The sequence below is a fragment of the Uloborus diversus genome, chromosome 4, assembly GCF_026930045.1.
Source record: "Uloborus diversus isolate 005 chromosome 4, Udiv.v.3.1, whole genome shotgun sequence".
NCBI classification, from domain to species: Eukaryota; Metazoa; Arthropoda; class Arachnida; order Araneae; family Uloboridae; genus Uloborus; species Uloborus diversus.
Window position 1 is genome coordinate 134341458 of NC_072734.1, and position 25649 is coordinate 134367106.

Sequence of the window (25649 nt, forward strand, 5' to 3'; positions counted from 1 at the left end):
TATAATTTTTAATGGGGATGTTTGGTTGATAAAAAAAATATATATAGTTCATTGTAGCAATAATTGAAGTAGGTTTCGAAGCATGAATGTTCCAGAAATAAAATATTAATAATAGTTTTTTTGTTTCTACAACAATTGTAGATGGTCTTTGGTTGCTTGTGCTTTTCAAAATTTGCATGTTTTAAAATACTAATTTAAGTTTTCACATAATAAAGCTCTAGTAAATAGTTTTTAAGTGGAATGCATTTATTTATCTTTCCTATTTCGTCGTTTCATAGAAGATGAGCACTGCGGACAAAACCACTTGCCTTTTGGTGGTTGAGTAATTCCTACACATGGATAATGGAACCATTCAAATGGACAGTCTTTATGATCACATGCAACCATATCACCATATGATACTTGGTTGCATATACAATACCTAGGTTCATTTGGATCATAATTCCATTCAGAGTTAATACTTTCATCTATGGCAGATGAATCTTCAGAATCATCTAACATAGCTGGTGGTTCTGATGGAACAACTATTTGGTTTGTCCGAGCTTTCTTGTTTACTTTTGTTTTAGGTTCACTAGGCAGTGCAATTGTACTAGCAATATTTGTAGGAATTGTAGCTACAGAATTTATTTCACGACTTCCTAAAGTTAGTTCTTTACCAAGATTTTGGCCGGAGTTGATAGCTTCATAACTAGCTTTCAGACTAGCAGTACGCCGACCTTGCTGAATGAGATTCGACTGGTTCTGAGAATTACCTCTCTTTAGAGATTGCTGTGTGGCGGCAATAGCCTGTGAAGCTGCTGCTGCAAGAGCATTTGTTCCTCCAAAAGTACCCTTTGTCTGTGGCGTTAAAACTAGTGTCCTTTCCTGAGCTGAACTGGTTGAACTGCTACTGCTGCTTGATGAGGAAGAAGGTGAATGGCCTGGCAAGGTTACCCTATTTGCACTTATTGTTTCCCTAATAGCTTCGGTTGCTATAGTAGAAAACACTTTTTCTGCTCCAATCTGTTTATCTGGAGTGTATGTTATAGAAATTTGGCCATGTTTCCTTTTTTCACTTCGAGAAAAAATTGTTGGAAGAGAATTGGAAGTGGGAGGTGGGTTATCTAGTTCAAGAGACCTTTTTTCTAGAATTTCTGTTATACCAGCATTGTCAGCTTCAAGCTCCATTTTGAATTTCTGAAGTTCTTGGTCAAGTCTACGTAAATATCGTTCTACTAAATCATATACCTGGTTTGCTATGTGAACTTTCTCATCAGCATCCTCTAAGGCCTTGTAATAATCTTGCCGAATTTTCTCATATTCAACGTCTCTTTCAGCAGGCTTTAGTTTCTTAGCGTTTGGGAAAAACTGTTTTACTCTGTCATCTAAATTATCCATTGCATTGTGTACTTGCAAGTCCATTTCACGCATTTCTGTAAATCTATCCCTCAATTCCTGAGGGAGATGTTCGATCATTTCTAGGTAATCTTCTAGATACAACATTGTAAAGTTTTTCTTCTTTTTTTAATATATTTTAGCTCCAAAAGTTCTAAACTGCAGTTCCTAAAAGAAAAGAACACAATCTAAAACAATAATCTACATGTACCACATTAAAAAAAATAGATACTAAAATTCATGTTTGGCATTGTTGCTTTAGTAAAAAATACATAAAGTGAGGAAAACAAAAAACATTTTGCATGTTGAATTATATGATTAAAATTTTTAATTTTTTTTTGGAAACTGCACTTATAATCAAAATGATGCAAGAGCAGTTGAAAATTTTTCAAAACTTGCAGGCCAGTACCCAAATACCTCATCACATGAAATGAAGTTCAGAATCACAGGACAATTTTGGTATCAACTAATTAACTAATGTAGAAATCATATTTTAATTTAGAGTTGTTATGGCATTCTTAGAATTTAAATCAAATCCTCAGATCTCAGCTGCCAGAGTTTAGATTAATCAACATGGGAAGTAGAACAATTTGCTTTCTTAGAATTAGAACTAACATTCATTAATCTATGGGATAAAATATTACTTATCAAAATTGCTTCCTTTTTGGTTTATTTCACAAGCTATCAATTGCATGATAGTGAAATTTTCTTATTTAATTATCAGAGTTCGAAAATATCATATTTTTGAAAATATCCGATATTTTGATATACAGTAAAACCCCTCCTAATGGACACCCCTCTTATACGGATATTTTTTAATTCCCCAATTCAGAGGCAAATAACATTATTAACCCCCCTGTCCTGCGGACACTCCTCTATTGTGGACAAAAAAAAATTGTCCCGTTAGTGTCCGCATTAGAGAAGTTTTTACTGTATATCAGATATTTTCAATCAGCACAAACTCAAGTCTTCAGAATATTAAATGCATCCTCAAATTACTCTTTATTTTCTTATATCATTATTACAATATGTAGACTTCATTACTTATACATATGTAGACTTCTTTCATTACTTATATCTAATATTTCATTTTACATTTCTATCAATTTTTAGTGGAGTTAATTTAGCATTTTTAGCTGTTTTACTCATTTTTCTTCTTTACATAGTTGTATGATTCAGAAATAAAAAATATGCATTAATCGGTGTGCTGTCGTAAGACATTTTCCTCTTTTTTCTGACCAATGTTTAATATTTAATTAGGCGCTTTTAATATGAATTACAATTGTCACATTGCTGATATATTTATGAACATAAAATAAAAAAGGAATATTATATTACTTCGTTATATTAATCATGTATTAATACATCATAAAAATATAGTACATAACTTTTTGATTATATTTTTAATAAAAAATAAAATTACTATGATTAATCATTTTTGTATTGAAAATGCTGTAGTTGAAAAAATAAATATCAAAATATCATGATATTTTTAAAACAAATATGGTATTTCTCATGATATATATCGGCAAACTTTGTTAATTATCATCAGTTTTTATTCGTGAAAATATTCCAATCATTAGATTTGTTTGAAACATTTCTAGGATGGAGGTTTCTTTCTTGCACAAGTTGGTGACTATATCAAAAGGCTGAATTAAAGAAAATAAATGAATAAAAAATACTATTATAGCGCAGCATTTTATTACAGGGTTCATACGCAACTTTGAAAATTAGAAGTAAGGAGTTTTGTAGGAGTTCATTTTACTTTTTAAGGATAAGTTTCTTGTTTAAAGATGCATTTTTTAAAACGTATGAGAAAAATATGTAAAATACTAATTTTATAGCATAGCAAAAATATGCAATTACTGCTTCTTAGACTTGATCTGTCATGGAATCAAATTCAAATATAAGGGGGAGGGGGTTAATATTTTGAAAATTAATTAAAAAAACTGATACTGATTGAAAATTAGTATTTTCTCAAAAACAAAACACCTACAATCGGACCTCCATATATCGAAGTATCAAATTGCCGGAAAAAAATTCCGATACATAGAAATTTCGATACATAGAAACAATCTTATTTTATACTAAAAATCTCCTAAAACATTAAAATTAAAGCTAATTTTCGTGTATGAAACTTAAGTTTCTAATTTATAGGAGCATTAAACGAAAGTTAATAATTAAAAAAAATAACAGAAATTACATTTTTGCGACTTCATACATTTTCATTCTTCTGCAATTCAACTTGATTTGCAACATTACGGGATTTTTGTTTTGAGAATGTAATCGAGAGAAAAGTAAAAAAATCAATCTACTTAACTTGATTGATTTTCACTGAAGCTAAAAAGACTAGGAATGATGATCAACAGGCAATAGGGATAACTTGAAACTGATTTTACTGTATTATTGGTTGCAACCAATTATATAGTATACAAGTACCAAGATATTTGAAATAAGCTTGAGGGAATTTAAGAACTCCAGAACGAAACAAAGACCTATCTACACACCCCTCAACCCCAGGTTCCTTATGAGTTTCAGAGCAACCTTTAGTGAACATAATTTTCTCCCCTAACCTTTTATTTTTCATGAGATAAACAGTCTAAAGTCGAAAAAAAAACCTACTAATGTCTCGAAAAAAATCGATATATAGAGAGTTTTTCAATATATAGAAACAATTTTTCTATGTTCGATACATAGAAAATTTCAATATGTGGAAGTTCAACTGTACTAACAATTTCCTAACCAGAAAAAAAAAGACTTTAAAAAATAAAATAATTGCTAAAATAACTTCCAACTATCAAAATAATTGAAAGACTTACAGGATACAAAAGAACAAACTTCAAACACAACGAACAATTTTCTGTAAATCTTGTGTTTGATTTTGGCATAGAAACATAAGGTTACTCATACGAGGTTGAAATACAGAAAACTCCATTTAAACATTAGGGATCCTTTTGAAAAATTGTACAAATTATTTTAATTTTCAAAAATTGATCAAAGTTTTGTAAACCATTTCAAAACTTCTGTGTGACTGTACACTGATAAACATGGAAAACTGACTAATTTTAAGAATTTTTCTTCTAAAAAGTATGCAAATATTAATTCTAGGAAATAGTTGTTCCACTGTTTAGCTATTGAGTTGCTCTTTCATATGTTATGATGTTTATTCATGTTTTGTAATTAACGTCTACAAATTTTAAAATCAGGAAAAAAAAAATGATATAGATTAAAAAAAAAGTCGGATTTTCTTTTTTTAAATTCAAAACATTACAAATTTTGCCTACTACAGATGTTACGTCTGGAATAAAACACTTAAAGATGTTCAAAAAAAAATAATTTTCAGCCAGCGATTCCGTACTTTCTGACATTCGACACTCTTAATGAGCATGGAATTCGTTAAAAACTTTTCAATCTAATGATGTTAATGAAAATACAAATGAACTTAATTTCTTTGCCTCTTCACAAGGCAAAGTAAGCATCATAAATGCAAAAAATCTTATACCCATTGCGGATGCAAAGAGACTGCGATTTTCAAAGTGAACGTGTTATAAGTATAAAAAACGGCACATAGAAGAATTTATTTAAATAAATTATTTTAAAATTGAAGTTTAGAGCTTTGCAATAAAAGTATTACTAATAACAATCGGAGTAATTGAAGCAAAAATCAAATTAAACCAGAGATTTAGATTTTAACTTTTTGACTCTCATAAAGGACGCAGGATTTGGTTTGAAAATTTTAACTTTGTGATTTTTATAGGAATGAAAGAAATTTCATTTATTTGCCCTCTAAAAAAGCATCAAAAATCAGAAAAATTCCATTCTCATATCGGATGCAAAGAGATTGCTTTAATGAAAATGAAAGCATCAAGAGTCTAAAAACGGCAAGTAAAATAATTTATTAAAGCGAAAAAACTTCAGAATGGTACTATAACAAAACTACACAATGTTATATTTTTATTGATTATCGAAATAATCATCAGAAATTTGGAAAAAAATTCGGATGTGAGGAAGAAAATAGTCTAACGAAAAAATCGGATATCCGGTATTAACAGACCAAAAAATAGCGGAATTCCGGTAAAATGTAAGCACTCGAATCGGATTGGCGATAGAAGAAAATCTTTAACGTCATGTAGAATAAAGAATAAGGAGTTCGTAAGGAGATAATAGCAAAATTCAGCAGTTTTAAGGCCCTTATTTTCTTTTCTTAAAAAGCAGTTTATAAGGAGAATACGAACCCTGCGCTATTACTGTGCACGCCGTACTGTTTTATTTTATATATCTTCCTCCTATTGATCATGTGCATCGTAAAAAAATATAGTAAAAATTCAGTTTTATATGCAAAAAATGGTTATGTATAGTTCAGGAATGGTTTAAAACAGTTTGAGGGGTGTTTACAAGGGTCTAAAGTAATTGAGAATCTTCGTATGCATAAACTTTTCCACAACACAAAATTTCGACTTGTAATTTATTTAATGCAGACAATTTTACACCACTTTTTAAATATTGCTACAAAGAAATACATATTAAGAGAACATAATTTTAGTTCTTATTATCATTTTCTTACATTGTAGCTTTTGAGTTTGTTGTTTTTTAATAGTGTTGCAGAGTCGGATTTTGAGGTAAAGTAGTCGGAGTCGGGCAAGGACGGATTCAGAAATATTTCAAGGGAGGGGCGATTGATTTTTATTACTTTTTACTATGTATATACTGATTTAAAAACATTAATCACAAAGATTTGGGACATTAATTCCGAAACAGTTCCAGGATAGGTCTAAAATCCAAACCTCCCTTCTCTCAACAGCAATGAAAGTCGTCTAAATTTGTGAACTTCATATTCAAAAAAACTACCGGTGAAGAGTCCCTCAAGGGAGGGGCGATTGCCCCTCCCTTGAGGGAGGTATTGTATCCGTCCTTGGAGTCGGGAGCTGAAGGTTTAAAATTCCACTAGTCAGAGTCCGCAAATCTGCCCTGCTTGCAGAAGTCTGAATGATTTTGAGGTAAAGGAATCTGTCATTTACTCTCCGACTCTACAGCCCCGGTTTTTAATCAACCAACTACTATATCACCCTGCACTAGCCAGCATGCCAGAAATAGGTTGACTAACATGCTGGAAAATTCAAATTTTCTGGCTTGCCGAATAATGCGGGGTTTGTTTAAAAAATAGAAAAAAAGGAGTGAATTTTTTTTTTGTCAAGGAAACAAAAAAACAAAGAGCTTGATAATTAGTATATAATTGTTTTTAATATAGATCATTTCATTTTGCTACCATGGAGAGGTAAAAGATAGCAACTGTAAAATTTTTATTTACAATTTTTTTTGCATTTTTGTCATCCATTATTAGCTTTATTGTATGAACTTTTTTATTTGGTTTCCACTGAAGAAAAAGTGCGAAAAAAAGTCTAATTCCAACGTTTCCCTAAAGTTAGTATTGGATCCAAAACGCATTTCTTCAAAAATCTCGAAATCTCATTTCTGCAGATACTGCAACCGTTGACCTGCCCACAGCAGTATGGATTTAGTCATGTGCCAATAGAATGATTGACTCTTTAGCAATCGTAGTATTTTTTTCTTTTACCGTATTTTCCTGTATATTATCCGTGGCGGCGTATAATCAGCAGGTTCTAAAATCGACCTGAAAAAAAAAAAAACCTCGTATAATCCACGGATAATACGATGCAAAAAAATGAAGTTTTGGTGTAACATACAATTGTAGCAATAGCAACTAAACTAAAAACTTGAAGAAGTAATAACTTTGGAGGTATATTCAATATTAAAAAACAAAATAATATAAAAAATAAAGATCTCTTCTCAAAATTGTCATTGTAGTACGCTAATTACTTGAAGACAAAGAGTCAAGAAAGGAGCAAACAGCCTAATCTTGTGCATAGACTACGTTTTTTACTGTATGTTTTTTATTTTACGTAGCCTGAATCGCAAAAGAACAACAATCAAGCTATGTAAAATAACCAACATACAGGCAGGGTTAACGATCGCTAAGAATAACATTCAAGCTATGCAAAACAACCAACATACAGGCAAAGGTTTACGAGCGCTAAGAAGAAAACATTCAAGCTATGTAAAATAACCAACATACAGGCAGGGTTCACGATCTCTAATGGGGAATCCTGCTGGAAATATTGATGTTCAATGCATTGGTGATGAGAAAAAAAAATGTAGAGATAATCCGCGGCAGTGTATAATCCGCACCTCATTAATTTTACACTTTTTTAACAGATAATCCATGGATTATATACAGGAAAATACGGTATATATATACATATATATATTTACAAATTATTTCAATTTCTTTAGCAACGTATTTTATAATTGGAATAGCTGTATTTTACTATTAATGTAACTGTAAAATCTTTAATTTTAAACTACTTTAATTAAAAAATTATGTTTCACAACCAATTGGATTTTTCTTACTAATATGATAAAAATTATTAACACTAGAAAAACGGAAGGGGGCTATTGGGCCCCTCGAATGGTTTGCTGTTGAATAACTTGAATAATATACAGTGGCTCCCAAAAGTGTTCGTACACTTTGAAATTTTTTAGAAAAACCAATATAACTCGAAACTGAATTCGAATATGAAGTTCAATATTTTTTCACATCATTCCTTTGTCATTCTAAATACAACCCATTGGTTTTTTCAAAATATTGACGAATCTTCTTTATGAAATGGGTCAGAAAACGAAGAGACAGAGAAATAACACGCCACAAAAGTCATCATACACTCAAATATTTTCGAATAAATTCATGATTAGAATTATCATATGCCATTTTATTAATATTTTTGCATTGTGTTGACCCTTAAGAGTCATTTGGGTTTAATTTTTTGTTTATTCCTTAATATTGTGCTTATTACTGTAAAATGGCTGGTATTCGTAAAAACCCACAAACACCATTCAAAATTTGAATTTATTTCCCACAGTAGTGGTAAATTGGTTTGAAAGGACTCTAAATTAGTTAATTTATTTGTTTGTATAGTAAAGTGCTTGATAAAATGCTTTAAAGAAAGGAATCTGACCGAAAGCAAGGTTAAAAAAGGTCAACCGGCAAAGTTGACAAAATGTGATCGGAGATTTAAAGTTAAAAAAATTATGAAAAATACGCATTTGAGTGCTGTAAAAGTTTCTGCAGAGTTAAATGAAACATTTTACATTTAATTTTCATTTAAAATTGTTTGTCAAGTTCTCTGATTAGCTAGATTAAACGGGACCTCTTTCCGAAAAAATTTTCTTGGTCGTGCGAAAAACAGAAAGCTTACGCTTTTCGCCGCAAAATCAATGATAATTAAGCTAAAAACGTTTTAGAATCACATCTTACTTACAGATAAAAATAAATTTAACATTTTTGGTTAAATTGTTGTATAACTGTAAGTAGAAGAAAAAATTAGGAACTTAATCTTAAGAACTTAGTTGGAGCAGTTAATTAGGACAGTGAAGGTGTTTTTGTGTGAGGGTGCATTTTAGCACCAGGACTTGGTAGTTTGGAATTTTTTGATGAAATAATGAATCATGCTGTTCATTTAAATATTTTAAAAATGAATTTTAAACTCTTAGCCGAAAATTTGGTTATCGGAAACAACTTTTTTTTAAATGAAGATAACGATAAGAAGCATACGGTTTTCAACGTTTGCGTCTAGTGCCTCGAAAATTGTCCTAAAGTTTAGAAAATACCCCCTCAATCTCCAGATTTTAACTTAATGTAACGTATTTAGAGGTATCTGGAGGCTAGATTACGAAAATGGGGTTTTAAAGCGAAAATAGAGCTAGAAACAGTGGGACTCGAAGTGCGGTTGAACTTTTGAAAACGTTTCAGAAGAAGCTATTGACTCCTTAATATCGCCAAAAATAGTTTAAAAGTGGCTTCAATGTTGAACAAATTTCGGAAAAGCGCCCCAAGTCCCTCTCCTACAACATTACCAAATATTACCATAAATTACGATTTTGGACATCAATTTCAAAAATTTTGCCCTTGATACTAGCCTCTCTCCCAGTATCTGTGGCAGCAGTTGAAAGGCCAATTCCAGCATTTAACGAGTGAGGACCAATTTCATTAGGAGTACTGGTCACGAGGATCTAAATGGTTTAGTTGTCTAAGGCCCCTACCCCTATAAATACAGCAACTCTAGTTCTGTCTGATGGAACACACAATGACATCAAAAACTCTGATTTGTAAATAAATAAAGAATTTTTTAAAAATAGGAGATATGTTTAAAATTTTAATTTTAATTATTAAAAACTTTTTCTGCGTAAATTTAAGTGAATTATTAACACTTTTGTAAGTAAAACACATCAGTATTTCTTTTCTTAATTAAGAAGATATTTTAATCATATAACTCATGCATAAATTCTTTGGTTATTTATGCTCTTTAAAAATTCTGAGTATTTCTCAGAATCACAAAAGGAATGTACTGGTGCTATTTTACAAAAAGAAATAATAATTCGCAATTACCAATAATGAAAATGGTTTATAATTATGTACATTTAATGAGTGGTTTATTGACAAATAGTTAATGTGGTAGTTTCTTTGAGGTAAGAACCTGGCCACTCTCCGAACAAAACACTGGCGACGCCAATGCAAACTACTGAAACACCAGGGGTTCCATGAAAAAAGTGAGCTTTACATCATTGAAGCAGATACAATTTCTGAGAATATAACTGTTTAGAATCAAACAAAAGGCACCTCTCATTTGTCTAGTTACCACCAACTTTAATAGAATTCTGCCCCTGCGTGTGGTGACGTAACCAGAAAAAAATTTAAGGGGGCCTGATTTTAAAAAAAAATTATATCAAAGTGGAGTGCGGGCAAAATTTTGAAACTTTTAGTTTTAAAAATGAAATTTTAGACTTTCTTTGCAGACGCTACGTGGAAAAAAGGTATAGGTGTCTCAGCGGAAATTTTTAAAAATTGAAGCCTCAAAAACGGGACTATAGGCCACGTTAGGGGAAGGGATGGAGCTCGGGGCTTTCCCCTGATCAATTTTTAAAAATAAATTGAAATCAATTTCTCCTCCGCCCTGAAAGTTTTCAAAATTAAAGTTTCAAAAATAAAGTTTTAGACAAACATTGATGACTTAAGGGAAGGATGAACTGAAGCCCTTAAACTGGAAATTTTTCAAAATAATGGTCCAAAAAAAAGCAGTTTATATTCAGGAGCTGTTCCAATTAAATTTTTTTGTAAGTTTAAAAAACTTATTACTTGTAATATAAAAGAAAGGCGGTATGGGGACCCTTGCCTGAATATTTTCTGAAATTTAAGCTCCAAAAATGCAATTCTACACGATTTTCGATGTTGTTAATTATTTGGGGGACTTTCCCCGGAAGCTTACAATAATTTGATGCAAAAAAAAAATGACATCTTTGTTCATAAACAAAAGCTGGTATTAAAATGTTGCAGGTCAAACCAAAAAACTCTTGAAAAGAATCATTGGATGAGTTCAGATCAAAATTTAAATTTAATAAATTTCGATAAATACATTTTCTATTTATAATCAAGAAATTATTTATTCGTGTTCTTAGTTAGATCAATATGAGTAACTAATTCAGTTTTAATTGTTTTATCTTGTGGGGCAACATTTTACAAGATAAATGTTTGGATTTTTAACATTTCCATTCTTCGAAAAGAATTTGGGATATTATATTAGAAACAGATTCACATTGCTTGTGTTTTAATTTATATTATCCATAGCCCCCCCCCCCCCCCCCGATTATTTTGTGCATTAATATTTAAAAAATGCAAGTATAAGGCGCGTTCATGCGTATGATACAGTGATGTTTTCACTAACTTGATTTTTCTGTGTGTATGGAGGGGGAGGCATCAGGAAACTTTCGTCCCGGGCACCGTCAGCTCTTCAGACAGCCCTGCTGATGGATATAATCATGATTTGTAAATTTTTCGAAGCTTTAATGTACAGAATACTCATAGGCGGATTTAAGACTGAATTCCTGGGGGGGGGGGGGGGGCAGGAATTTTTTTTTTGAGCAATATTAGTTGTAATTCAAGGCTGATTTAATTTTCGTGGCCCTAAGCTTTTTCAGGTTCTGGGTCTCTTTTGTAGCCGGTACAACTTTTACTTACCAACAACCTACCCAATTTTAGAGAGTCTGGGGGTTTCTCCCCCGGAGGAATTTTTGTAAAATAGATATAAAAATCTGCATTTTGAAGCCTTATAAGGAGTAATTAGAACTACCAAAATCTCAGAAACAATAGCAAAATACTGTTTTGTGAATTACGATAATAAACAGTAAAAATTGTCTTCGGGTTGACAAATCAGTGACAGCAGTCCTCTGAGAGAAAAAGCGAGGAAGCTGCCCATTTGGACAATTCATAATTTATATACTTGATAAGAAATAAAATTGAAGCACCCTTTGCTTAGGAATTTCAAAGACTCATTTAATCTGTTTCAAGGGCTCGAGAACAATTAAAATAATTTAAGGCTCTTCATTTGCCCTTTCCAGTTTGTGAAATTTTGTACTAGATTGTACGGTTTTACAGTATTGTTCAAACTTTGTAAGAAACAACTTCTTTTAAGTTTTAAAGACAAAAAATATAGATTTCTCATTGCAACAACTTTTTTTTCAATTACATGCTGTGCAGAAAACAAAAAGGAATAGAGGTGGTGGTTTTTTTTTTTTCCGGGCTGAACAGATTAACAATATGCAGTAGACAGTGGCGCACACAGGAATTTTCCAAGGGGAGGGTCCAAGGTCGAAAGCCTCATTCTCATATCATACCCCAATATGCCGTCAACTTCAAACATATTGACTTGATTCTATCGATTCATAAGAACGAAAAACAGCAAAAAATGAACTATTAAATTTAAAAAAATGGCATTATTTAATGAAATATACTTAAATAAAAAACAAGAAAGCAAAATAATTTACGGTTTTACTTTTCTCATAATTAAAAAAAGGATTCAAGTTCAGAAAATGTCATTTCAATCTGTAATTACAAAACTAAAAACATGATTATTACAGTGTATTCAATTATAATCCTGCTTCTTAAAGGAAAAATGTACAACTCTTGTAAAAATCTTTCAACATAGGATTTTATTTTTTCACTTATTAGAACTGAAATCATTGTTACCTTTGTTTGAAATTAATCTACATACTAAATACATAGAATCGCAATCAATAGGGAAAAAAAAGCAAGACCTATGGGAGGGGTCTGGACCCCCTGGACCCCTCCCTTGTGTGCGCCACTGGCAGTAGAAGTAAGGTAGAAGCAAGCCATACAAAAGAATTTCAAAAATACTGCCCTGCGTTTGGGATTAAATAAACAGCAAGATATGAAAAATGTGAGTCATAAAAATTTATCTCAAGTAATCTTAATATATAAAAATCAATGTCCTGAGATAACATATATATATACATATATATATATATATATCAACGCACAGCCGAAACCGCTGAAGCTTCAGACTTGAAATTTGGCAGGCATGTCCGCATGATTAGGAAAGTAACCACTAAGAAAGGATTTTCTGAAATCTCAATTAGTTCAGGAGAAATTAATTAAAACCTCTTAATTTCTGCGAAATTAAAACCTATCATTGAAATTCAAATTCCTTATTTTCGAAGGCTTTCCTCCATTCAAATCATTATTCAGTACTTCATCTCAACTTTTGGTCGATAGCGAACTATAAATTTGATATTGTTTTTGTTTCTCACGTGATTCTTCGAGGCTTTTCTCAAGTCAAATCATAATATTTCTGTCTTTTGCTTTTATTTTTTCAAAACTAGAAACATAGTTTTTAAGAACATCATCACAGGCGGACTATCCTTTTGAAGTTAGAAGAGTGCAGCTTCCTGTTAAAGTTTGCTTTGCAATAACCATTAATAAGTCACAAGGACATACATTAAAAGTAGCAGGGATCGATTTAAGAGAAGACTTTTTTCACTCGGCCAATGTTATAGCACCAGGGAAAAAAACTAAAAATGTTATATACAAAGAAGTTCTTGCTTAAACATAGGTATAACAATAAAATGTGGATGGTCTGTGTTTGCAAAGATAATCAATACTTTAAAAGGATCGTTAATAACAGTTAAAGATCGGTTACGGACAAGGGCATATATATAAGGAGTCCAGGGACCCCGGGATCCTCCCAAAATTAGGAAAAATTATAGGTAACTAGAGGACCCGACAGACGTTGTTCTGTTCAAACTTTGTAAATTGAAAAGTAAAAAAATGTCAATAAACTATCAAGTGTTTGAAGTAGTTTTGTTGAAAAAAATAAGTAAAAAGAAAAGGTTTTAAGCTGCTTGGTGTCAGAATGCGTATATTTATTACAACTTGATTTATCTAATGCCCACTGAGCAGTTGTTTTATTAACTATTTTTTCTCCCGTACTTGATGGTTTGTTCTTTCAGCCATACTCAAAGGATAAAAAGCGTCCTCAGATATTAAGTGTAAAAAACTAACTACCCATCTAAAACAAACGGGAAATCCTGTTGCAACATCCCCCATATGAAAAAGAAGAAAACAATGAAAAAGATATCGTATAAAAAATGATAAAGGTAAAAACAGTTCTCTGAATAAGCGAAAATCACTCATCCCTCCCCCACCCCTAACGATGTAAAATAAACGCTTTCTTCAACTAAAATGACTAAAAACTCTTTAAAAACGAAAAGCAACTCTTTGCAATTGGAAATAATTCGCCAAATAAACAAAATATACAATAAATTACATTAACAGTAGCTTTAAATTGTAAACAAATGATCACACAACTCTATTGTTTACAGCCAAAGTCGCCAAGCCACCACGTTACTGTAATCCAGCCGATAAGTGAGCGAAGCCAACTCCGATCGATTAGCGCTCCAATCTTTTGAACGAAAACTTTTTAAACTTCATATATTGCCTAATTTGTTCTTTCCACCAAAGATAAAGATCGTCCACTGCACTGATCTTTTGTGTACAGAACTAACCTGTTGTAATTTATCTGGACGAAAATAAAATTTGTTTCGGCTTTAAATTCCATCATTTTATCCTTTAATAATGTACTGATTAATTAGATAATCCTTAAAGTATTTTTGACATTGGTGCCAAAACTCAGATGGATTTGAGCCGAGAAACAAATGTTGCTAGGTGCGGTACTTTCTGATCATTTGGTTAAGAAAACCTAAAGCACCGATCCGGTCACATGGTTCAACTACGACGACAGAACACACATTTTGCGTGAACCATCCACTACTTTACTTTAAAATATATCACGGGACCTAAAATCGTTGTTTTTAAGAAATGGAAAGCTTCATTCTCTCTCTACGTTTTATCTATTCTCAATTGACATATCACAGTAGGAAATTTCATTCCAAAAAGCAGAACTGGCTTTCTTATTGTCCTTTGGCAACAGGTTAAATATTTATTTCAGTTCTCGCTCAACAATAGGTTAAAATAAATATTAATCATTTGGGAGGTATAACCATCCAATGTTCAAATTAATTAATTAATTAACAAAAACGTTTCCGATTCGATCCATCGCGCTTCGAAACCATGCTTGCACACAAAAAATTTGATCAAAATTGATCCAGCCGTTTAAAAGCCTTATGGTGACAAACATCCGCACAGAAGATTTTTATATATTAAAATAAGTAATTATTATTACAGGGGATTTTCGAAACTAGGTGCACCAAGCACTGTTAACACCCCAGCTAATTCCACTACCCGAGCAATGCCGGGTACGGGAATGCTAGTATTACATAAACGCGAGAACCACGATTTTTACATTTTTGATGCAGGATGAGGCAAGGAACTAAATTTAACATATTTCGGCATTTATCCCTCTACCCCCTTCCATTTGTTATAAATGCTTAAATTTATAGTTTGTATCCATACTTTTCCAAATTTTTAAAGATTTTCAAGCACTTTAAAAAGAAATTTATTTTTTCAAGTTCTTTCCTTTTTCTTTCTTTTGTTGTGGAATAAATCATGAAATTTTCAGGAGTTAGGGGCATTCAACAAAGCGGGTGCCCTAAGCTATAGTTTGTTTAGTTTATAGGTAAATCAGTTTTTTTTTTTAAATCTTCTATTCAGTTTCTAATTTGTTGAAATAATCATTGATTATTTTAAGTATTGATGCTGAATACATAGCTTGTTCAGTGGATATTTTCATTTATATACTTGTCCTAATAGCTTTCAGTTCAAAGTAGTCGTTTTCAACACATTTCTGCATCCCAGTTACTACTTGTAATACAATGTATGGTGCCCCCCCCCCCCTCCCTAGAAAAAGACGGTCGCTATTCTCTTCATTTTCTCTTCTGAACTATTCAAAAAAGAAAAAAAATTATGATTTTTTTCTTTTAAGGTTTTTAGAGACGTACCGAGTGCTCGGTAACTACTCGGTTGCCGAGTACTCGGTACTCGGCGAAATTCTGATCAGATACTCGACCAATACCGAGTAGTTTTAAAAAATTGAATATTGTCCAAGACAGATACTAAAATTTATTAAAAAAAAAGAGCAAGCATTATATTCTGCAGTCATTTACAATTAAAACTTATAAGTCAAATTTAAATTTTGAGAATAATGAACTTTGTAATGCTTCAATGGAATAAATCTTTATTTTAATGTCCCCAAAGTAAATAAAACTTATTTATTAAAAATTATGCAAAAAAAGTATACAAAAAAAAATTGTCCTGTTAGTGTCTGCATTAGAAAGGTTTTACTGTAATTTGTTATAATTCCAACTTGATTATCATACCTTTTATTTATTTATTTAAAAAAAAATTTTTTTGTAAAATTTTTGACACAAACAAAATTGTTTATGTAATGCGTACTTAAATTTCAGCTGGAATTCGGTTTTAAAAACTATTATATGGACAAGGAGGTCTATACTACTATTCCAATAAGTTCAAAATTCATCACATGTGTGTCAGTGGTTCTACTTAAAACATAATTGGTACTCGGTAACTAGGCAGAGTAGTAAAAGGCCGAGTACTCGGTACTCGGCCAAAGTGCTACTCGGTACGTCTCTAGTTTTGGAAGATGTTTGCTACTACGTATAAAGTTCTCCCAAGACCGGGGGGGGGGGGGCATTGCCCCCCTCGCCCCCCCATAAATCCGCCTATGAGAATACTAAGATTTCAGAATGACTGACAGTAAATTTGTTTTTATACAAAATATAAGACTTTGATATTGTTCTACTGAAAAATCGGCAAAATTTGTTTACTTACTTCATTAGAGTACTAAGTCATTGACAAATACATGCATATAAATATAATACACACACAGCTGAAGCTTTTCAATAACCCAGAAAAAAAATCATGTTCATTATTAACCCTTTGCACTTAGGTACCTTTAAGTCATTTGATTGGTTGTTTAGTGTTGCTGCTTTGTCTTAGCAAAAGAGGCCTCAAGTAAAAAGGGTTAAAACACTACATAGCAAAACATTACTCACACAGAATAAAAATAATACGCTCTGAATTTGAAATTAAATATTTTGTTACTTTTAATACTCATGGTATTGCAGGGTTTCACTCCAAAATTAGGGGTGATTGTGAGTTCATCAAAAAATACCTGAAAGTTTCAAAGCGAGAACGGGGGGGGGGGGGGGGGGGTAATCTTTCGCCCCTCTCACTTAAGTGCACCTTCGCCATAGTATTAAATAGTTCTGAGTCAAAATATTGTGTGTGCGTTTGATTAAATTTTTAATGGGTTACAAAGTTACTTTTGAGCTGATGTTATACAAATTATCTTGACATTTGTCCATCTTAAGGCTTTTACAGGTATATTTGATGAGTATTATATAATTTTAAAATATGCGGAGGTAGGAAGATAAAAGCATAACAAAAAAAAAGAAAAAACATAATTCAGGTATATTCAGACATAAAAATACCGGAAATACGTCTGAAAATACCGGAAATTCGGTAAAATACCAGAACACAATCACCCCTGCAAAATGGAAATCAAAATAAGGAACCTTATTACACATCTAAATGTACATGTTATTGATACTTCAACTTCGTGTTTGAAAGTCCTTGGAACCAGGGTTGGGTTTTGGACTGTCCAAAACTGGTCTTGGACAGTAAGGGTGGTTTTTTTTTTTTTTTTTAAGTCCAAAACTACCTGAAAGTGTCAAACTATCCAAAAATTTAAATCCTAAGGCTAAAGGGGTGTAACCGAATCACTTTGTGTTTACTGCAATATTCATAATGCATAAATATTAATAAGTTTTAATGAATGAGTATTTGAGAATGTTTTTCTCCAAAATGTTCAATCAAAAATTATTTTACTCTTTAAAAATGCAACTAAATCTAACGCATAAAAAATTCCTTATGTAAGAGTTGGTAGAGTTATGAAAGGAAATTCACAACACTACCAAAACTAATTTCAGTTCAATTTTTTCTCAAAGAAATGTTATTGAATGTGTAATATTTAGGTGCAAAAAAAAAGTTTAATTTTTTAATGGTTTTTGCTTTAAATGATGTTTTAACGAAATTCTTTTTTTAAATCATAGCTTAAAGAACAATAAATTGATGACTAAATATATGCACTTATATTTTAAAATGTGTGCAATTTCTTTTCTAAATTCATATTTTTAATATAATGGATTCTGTAACTACAAAAATTTTTGTTTATTGCACTATATTTTGAACTTTCTTTTGCAGAAATGAATAAATGTTGAAAAAGTTGATTGCTATTATAGAAGAAAAAATTTAAAAAAAAAAAAGACTCATGCGCACAAATTCAAATTTTTAATGAAGGATTCAACTTCTATGTAACTAGCCTAGAATCAGCTGTATAAATAAGTTACATATATATTTATGTTTGAATGTCTGCATTGCATAAATATATTCAACATAAACATAACTTTGACGCATTTTGTTCTGTTTTTGATATTTTATCACTAAATAGTTTCTCTAAAAATGTAGTTTGGGACAGTTTTGAACGCAGGGGTTAGGACAGTAAAAACCATAGTATTTACTGTAGTGTCCAAAACCTTGCCAGCCCTGCTTAACAACTGGCAAATACATAAAATTACAAACTGCATAAAAGTAGGACTGGGGCAAAAAGGCATATTAATGTTTAAAATGTTCATTTATTCAATCTCTTTTAATGCATACAAAAGTTCTACTATCAGTTCAAAATGTGAAATTTCGTAAACGAATCTTGATAGTGCTAAATAAATAAAAGAAAAGAAAGAGAAAAAGACTGCTGTTTACCAAATTTCATATTTTGTTATGATGAAGTGGCTTTCTGTAATTTAAAACTATTGACAAGCATCAACTATATATTTCTGACACTTGTTACATACTTCACTGTTATACTTTAACAATCATTTATTATATACTAAGGTACTTTTTTCTATAAGTTACTATATTTTAGAAAAGTCAGTGTACTTTAGAAGACTTATTATCGATTACACTGTGGTTAATTATGAAGTGTTTGGAAACACTGAACAACTTCTAAAATGAAAAAGGTAACTTAGAGCAAAAGACCTTTTTTTAAAAAAAAGAAAATTTCAATTTTGAATGTAAAATACACTCTATGTAAATTATTCAAATTTTTCATGCACATACATGAAAATTTGATAGTTTTGTTTACTTACCTGATAAGATATATGTCTTTATAACTGAAACAATGTCTACTGTAAACGATCAGTCGCAAATAAAATGGCAAATTATTTTTTCAGTTGATTTTTCTGGACTCTGTGCAGAAAACCTCCTTGAGTGAACTGCCAACACAAATAGCCATTAAGTATGAGAAGAATAAGTCGCTAAATTAATAAATTGCAAGCATAAATATTTTTACCAATTAGTTTTTTGGCAATTCCATCAACATTTTAAAATGTCAATAAAATTTAACATTATGCTTGCGAAGGTTGTTTTTATCATCTACGTTTCAAAGAGAAAGTATGACTCTTTGATTAACTTTGAATATGTTTAGAAGCCTAAACAGTAGTTGTCCCTCCTACAATGTATGTTTATTCTATGAATAGTGTTCACTTGTAGCATTTATCACATGAAACATATTTACTCAGACAAAAAAATATTATTGACTACAGCTGATTACTAGAATTCTTGTGATTGTATGATCCAAAAATATTTTCTGCTGCGGATCCTTTTTTAATGTGTTAAAACTGTTTCAAAAAACTTGCGGAAATTTGATGGTCTGAGGATTGGATATTTAATACATTTCTCTTTTTAACAGTATAGTTCCTGCCGTTTAATAAAATCACATTCGTTCTGATGACATTTAATTTTATATAACGGCCGATTTTAAACTGGCATACCTACACTCATTTAAAAATGAAAGGTTTTTAAGTTTAAATACTCTAAAAACAAAATTAATTTTTTCATTTGCTTACATGCCAACCTTCGAAGGAAAAAAAACAGGAGATTTTACTAGGAGTATATAGGTGTTTCACCATTGACATATCCTTGCTACAGAATTATTAAATTATGCTTTTAAATAACATGAATACTAAATTTAAAGTGAAATGGGGATTTTTTGCAAATGTAAGCAAATTGGTAGTATCAAGAAAAATATACTGCAAAGGAAAAACTAAATAATAAGGAGTGACTTTGCTTAAAGTTTTGTACATTCTCCAGTCTCTACCAGAAAAGTAGCTACAAAAATTTAATTACTAAAATCCGAAAAACAAAAAAGGAAATCACTAGATAATGAAAATACAATATAAAATAAGTAGGTATTGGGTAGCGCATGTTAAAATAATTTCAAACATTAAAAATAATTGAAATAATTTCAAAATGCAAAAGGATTGAAATCTGCTGCAATTTTTTGCAAAGCATGTGCTTTGTTGAACATGCAATGTGGAAAGCTTCTAAAAAAATAATTTTTACTAAATGAGTTATTAATTGAAAAAATTCTTATTCTCTGACATTGGAAGACTAGAAAAGAGCGTCATCTATTGAGAAGAGAGTGAAACTTTTGATGATCGACTGAAAAAACTGCAAAAACGGGAGAAAATCGTAAAAAAACAGGAAATCAGGAGATGGAAGCAAAAAAACAGGAGCCTCCTGTTAACAACAGTCGAGTTGACAAGTATGCATTTGTCTTTAGTTGAAGTGTTGCAAAATAGAATTGACATTTTAAATAAACATGAGGTACCTACATTTCTTTTATTTGCATCAAGGGTCTTAATCAAACAACAATGCAGGATTAAAGAATAAAGCTTCAATATTGTCTGGAAGTTAATAAAATGTTTTGTAATTTTCAATTATTTTATTTGCACAAGGGTCTTAATCAAACAATAATGCGCCAATATTTCAACAAAATTGAAGAATAAAGATTCAATATCGTCTGAACGTTAACAAAATGTTTTTTTAATTTTCAACTTTATATTTTCCTCTTTGCTCTATAGTGCATAGTATAACATCAAACGATTTTCTGACATGTATTGAAGTTTGGCAATGAGATTTCCACACATTCTGAGACTGATTCCTTCACTTCTTGGTGCTTCTTTATCAATATTTTACTTATGATGGTCAAAAGTTTGATTTTATAAAACAGCGATAATGATTTTATTAAAGGATGATTTTAACATGTTTCGATACTGTAATGATTCTGTTCTTCTAGATTAGATTTTAAAAAGCAGCTGATTTTATAATCCTGTGATTTTATTAGAGGCGGGTACTGTACTAGGTAGGAAAATCATACTTTGAGTATTAACTGGAAATTTTTTCTGCTTAATTCACTTTTTCTAACTGAAAAACTTTTAAAAAATGTTTTACAATCAGGATTGATTTGTTCATTTTTTGTAGAAAAAAATCCCTTATAATTTTTCCTCCCTATATATCAAATGCATATCAACTGATTAAATTATCCAAGTATACTAAACGCCCGTCAATCATGTTGAGCAAAACTAATTTTTAGTATCCATTGCAAAGCATTTAAATGAGTGGTTGCAATAGCCCACTCAATTACAGGTTGCTATTTAAACAGGGACATAGGTGCAACTGTACTCAATCTGCAGCCAGAAAAGCTTCAGACTTATCAAGCAATCACATATTGGTTAGGTCCAGAAAACCAGTTTGTTATGAATTCAACACCATTATCAAACATTAATAATAAATAAATTAAAGTAAGAAATTATGAGTTCATATAATGATTTCTTATGCTGCGGCTTTATGTGAAATAGTTGTCATGATATGAGGGACCTGAAGGGGGGGGGGGGGGGGGGAATGGTCAAGTACTGCAGACTTATAATATATTAAGAGTTTACTCAAGCATGGGTTCTAAAATATTAATTACAGTACAGCTTAGATATCTTAAATCTCTCAGGATAAGAAAAATATTCGAGCTATCAAGGTTTTGAAAAAATTACCCTAATAACTCTTACTAATACACATACGCTATACACATATATATATTATATGTACTATCGGACACTTTGCATTGCGATTAACAAGTTATTCTTCAAAATTTTATTGGATTTGAAATGTATTTACATCCCATTTCGATGTACGTATCTAGTATTCAACTTTTTGACTGGTTCATATTGTTTAGCTGGATTGTAAGCTGCTTATGGATTTAAGCAGAGTTCTTAATTTTTATTTCTTGCCAATTTCTTTCATCATAGTTTTTCTCACTAACCTGGTGTTTTTTTTTTTTTTTTTTTTGTGACAATTTTGACTTTCCTCTTTTTCATTTACAAACTTAAAAATTCTAATTTTATCTTCAACCAATTGCCAAATTCAAAACCTTTTCGATAGTTATTTTGTAGGAATTAAAAATGCAGAATGATGATGAATGCATTTTCCACTTTAGGTTGAAAACTAATGAAAAGTTGACCTCTGTCCTCAAAGTAGGCAATGTCTTCTGAAGAAATACACTAACAACCTAAACTCTGGGGTAACACCGAGATAAAAAGGACTACAGCAAGCCCCTCATAATTTCACTCCCCTATTATCTTGTCCTAATCCCGTGCTCAAAATTTCTAGGGAAAGGGAAGAAAAACTGCAAGCAATTGTTTCTTAACTGGTTTGCTAAAAAAATTACCAAGGAAAATCGGCAGTTGAAACTTGCTTCTGTGCAAAAATTTCAACATAACAATTGTTTCATAAAATAAATTTCGAGATAACTATGGAAAATATATAGGAGTTTTGTGGAATTTGTTTGTTCCCCAAGACATCAAGAATTTCAAGATTAGGAAGTTTGATATATCAAGGCTTGATTGTATATTATAACTTGCCTACACAAATTTTCATTTGTAAATGGTACTCTTGGCGACCCTGGAATTACATTTTAATTGCATACTAAATGATGAAAAGTATTAGTCTATCTGTGCATTTTAAACTCTTTTTAGTCCACATAAGAGTAAAGAATTATGTCTAGTACACTGGAAAAAAAAATTAACGATTGTTTCTGGTACAAATGTCCTTACACTTAGGTGTGATTTAAAAAATATATGCGGGAGCTTCCAAGCAGTTAAATAAATGTTTTAACCCTTAAATGCGGTTGATGACATCTTACTAATACCTAAGATGGTGATAATAATTTTTTCATGAAAAATTATCAGTGAAATGAATTTTATTTCACATATTTTGAACTACAAAACTATAAAAGGAAGGAATAAAAAGGATTGCAAACAGTAAATGTGGCTCTATTTCAAAAATATCAATTTTAGACTTTAAAAAAAAAAACATTGCACTACTAAAAAATATGAATCCACTTCAACAGAGAATAAGGTTGACATATTAGCATTTACAACTTTACAGTAATTTACGAAAATGATTTAAAAGTTCTTATAGGTTCAATGTTTAGAACATACAGAAGATATTCACAGAGTGCAGGTTGCACTGTTTAACGTACAGATCTAACGTATTAGTATACTTTTTTCAGTCGTGATAAAAAATATCATCAATGTAATATATACATTAAATTGCACTGTGTTCTATTTTGCACTAAAATACAACAAGAAGAAAAATTATTTAAAAAAAAAGATTACTATAGATAGGTTAGAAACAACCATTTATTTTAATATGATTTATGAAAGTTAACTTGAAATATTATGTAACTTTTGCAAAGAATAAAATTGCATTAGTTGATGACAAACAACTCTTAATCATAAAAATTTCATCTATAAACCACTGCAAGCATAAGTTTAAACTCATTTTATGAAAAGCTCACATCAAAAATCAACTTCTATTTTTAACAATAATTTCATTAGATATTTCTTGTTATCCATTTTGAATTGTTTAATGTTAATATGAAGTACTGCTCATGGAATAAGTACAGTACTACTTGAGAGAAAAAAATATATACACATAAGAATCTTTAAAATTCATTGAAAATATACAAACTTTTATGAAACATGAGAATGAGATCATTAATATGTTATATGCACATATCGCCTCAGAGCAATAGTAAGTAAGATATCTTCGTGTTATTTCAGGGGGATTATATATCTTACTGTTGCTCTAAGGCAATGATATACAAAACCTTATTGATAAAATATAAGTTTAGTTCATAGAACTAATACGAAAAAAGTACTTAGCTAATTATAAATTCTAGGTTAGGAGCAAAAATAACTCAAATGCAAAGTACACTACTGAAATCTAGATGAAAATTCTAAACTAATGAAGACAAGGGCACCGAACCCCTTCCTAATTTGAAATTTAAAACCGCACATTTATAGTAAGGTTTTAATATTTCTCATATTGTTTGACAAAGGCCCCTCCAGAAATAAATTCTTATGCATGTTTCTGAAAATTTTTTTGCTTTACTATACTGAAAAATAGTTATAGTTTTAAAAAAAATTATATTTCTTTTAAATTTGAATTTTATGGAAATACACAAAAATACTTATGGCTCAAATGTGTGGAATATCATGAATGTGGCAAGTTTAGTAAAATTTGAAATTTAAAGTTCCACATGCAAATTCATAACTGCTGTTAAAATTCAGCTTATTAAGCAGCACAAAAAGGTTTTTTTTTAATTTTTAAATTCATCCTTAGCAGTACTTTTTAGTCTATTCAAGAGAACACTGATTTCTGTTTTTTTTTAACTTGTATTTATTATTTGAAAACATTATGGTGCTCTTTAGAAAAAAATTCAATTACAGGTTAAATTTGGATGCATTAGACTGAAAATCCAGGGTAAATCTTATCACTGCCTTATTTTTATAAGGGTTATATATATCTAGCAACTAACTATTCCCATTTTAGAAGTTATTTTTCCACCGTCATTAGCGACTAAAATTGCAATTAAAGTGTTCGTATAATCTTAAGACTCGAAAACCTTTAACCCACACGAATCAATTGCTTAGGTGCCGACTTCCGTCAGCGTCTATACTTTGCATTGAAAAAAGTACTATTTTTTGCAACTTTGATTGATTAATTAAATTCACGAATATCGGCAGTTGTTAATAAGATTCGACAATTTTACATAAAATTGAATTTCCATCTGCGTACTTACTTTTTCTATCAACAAGCTGTAAAAAAGTACGTATTCGGTTACAAAGAAATATAATTACTTTAGAGCGGGGCTACGAAAAAGTGTTTAAGTATCCTTTTTAGGCGTATCAATGTTTTTCATGAAAATATATGCCATTGCTTAACCAATATATTCAGTCAATAAATACTTTACAAAGAAAAGAAAACAAACCCACGCAAATTCTAAATTATTTTATTCATAGGAAACTTCTTTATTAGGGTGAAATAGACGATCGAAGTGGAGCGTTATTATTTTTCTTTACACACAGTATATATAACTACAAAGAATATGTTCTTTGTTTCACCTCGTGTGTAGCACACTTCTAATACAGAATAATAAATAAATAGCAATCAGACCTTAAAAATAAATGAATGCATAATGAACCAAAAACAAACGTAAAAGTTATTTTATTAATTTGCAGCAAAGAACTTATTTATTTTTATTATCAAAAATAGCTCAGTAAGCTCGACTGCGTTGTTACGCACCTTAATATCGTTTATATCGTAATGAGAAAGTCTTTATATTTTTCAGTACTTTATTAGTTGCTGAACAACAAATATTGTTGAAACATTAACATTTCGGCAGTTAAAAATAAAATTCGTTTAAAATTTTGAAATCGTAGAACTGACGTGGCATACATTAAACGCCATGACAAAACCGTTGCCACTAGTTATCTAATGAATAACTGAAAGAACAAATTTAAACTTCGTAAATTTCGAAGCATTTTTAACTACCATCTCAAAAATTAAAACGTTTTAAAAGCGCTGAAAACTCAATAATGGAAAAATTTATTGAGATCATGTTTTTTCCTTTTTTTTTAAAATTACACAACCATTGTTTTTGTCCAGAACAGTTTTTGGCAACATCACTTGAATT

General features: G+C 30.7%; 1 protein-coding gene across 3 annotated transcripts; it reads right to left on the reverse strand.

Annotated features, from left to right (window-relative positions):
- Nucleotides 1–25427, reverse strand: LOC129220029 (inhibitor of growth protein 3-like). Of its 3 annotated transcripts, XM_054854359.1 has the most exons (3): nt 25259–25427; nt 18925–19050; nt 1–1542 (listed from the first exon to the last, which is right to left on the reverse strand). In XM_054854359.1, exon 3 carries the CDS (start codon nt 1480–1482, stop codon nt 247–249), a length of 1236 nt encoding a protein of 411 aa, XP_054710334.1. In that variant the 5' UTR covers nt 1483–1542; nt 18925–19050; nt 25259–25427; the 3' UTR covers nt 1–246. The 3 variants fall into 3 exon arrangements, with proteins under 3 accessions (XP_054710334.1, XP_054710335.1, XP_054710336.1); XM_054854360.1 differs by lacking the exon at nt 18925–19050; XM_054854361.1 differs by lacking the exons at nt 18925–19050; nt 25259–25427 and adding an exon at nt 11172–11209.
- Between the last annotated feature and the right edge of the window lie 222 nt (nt 25428–25649).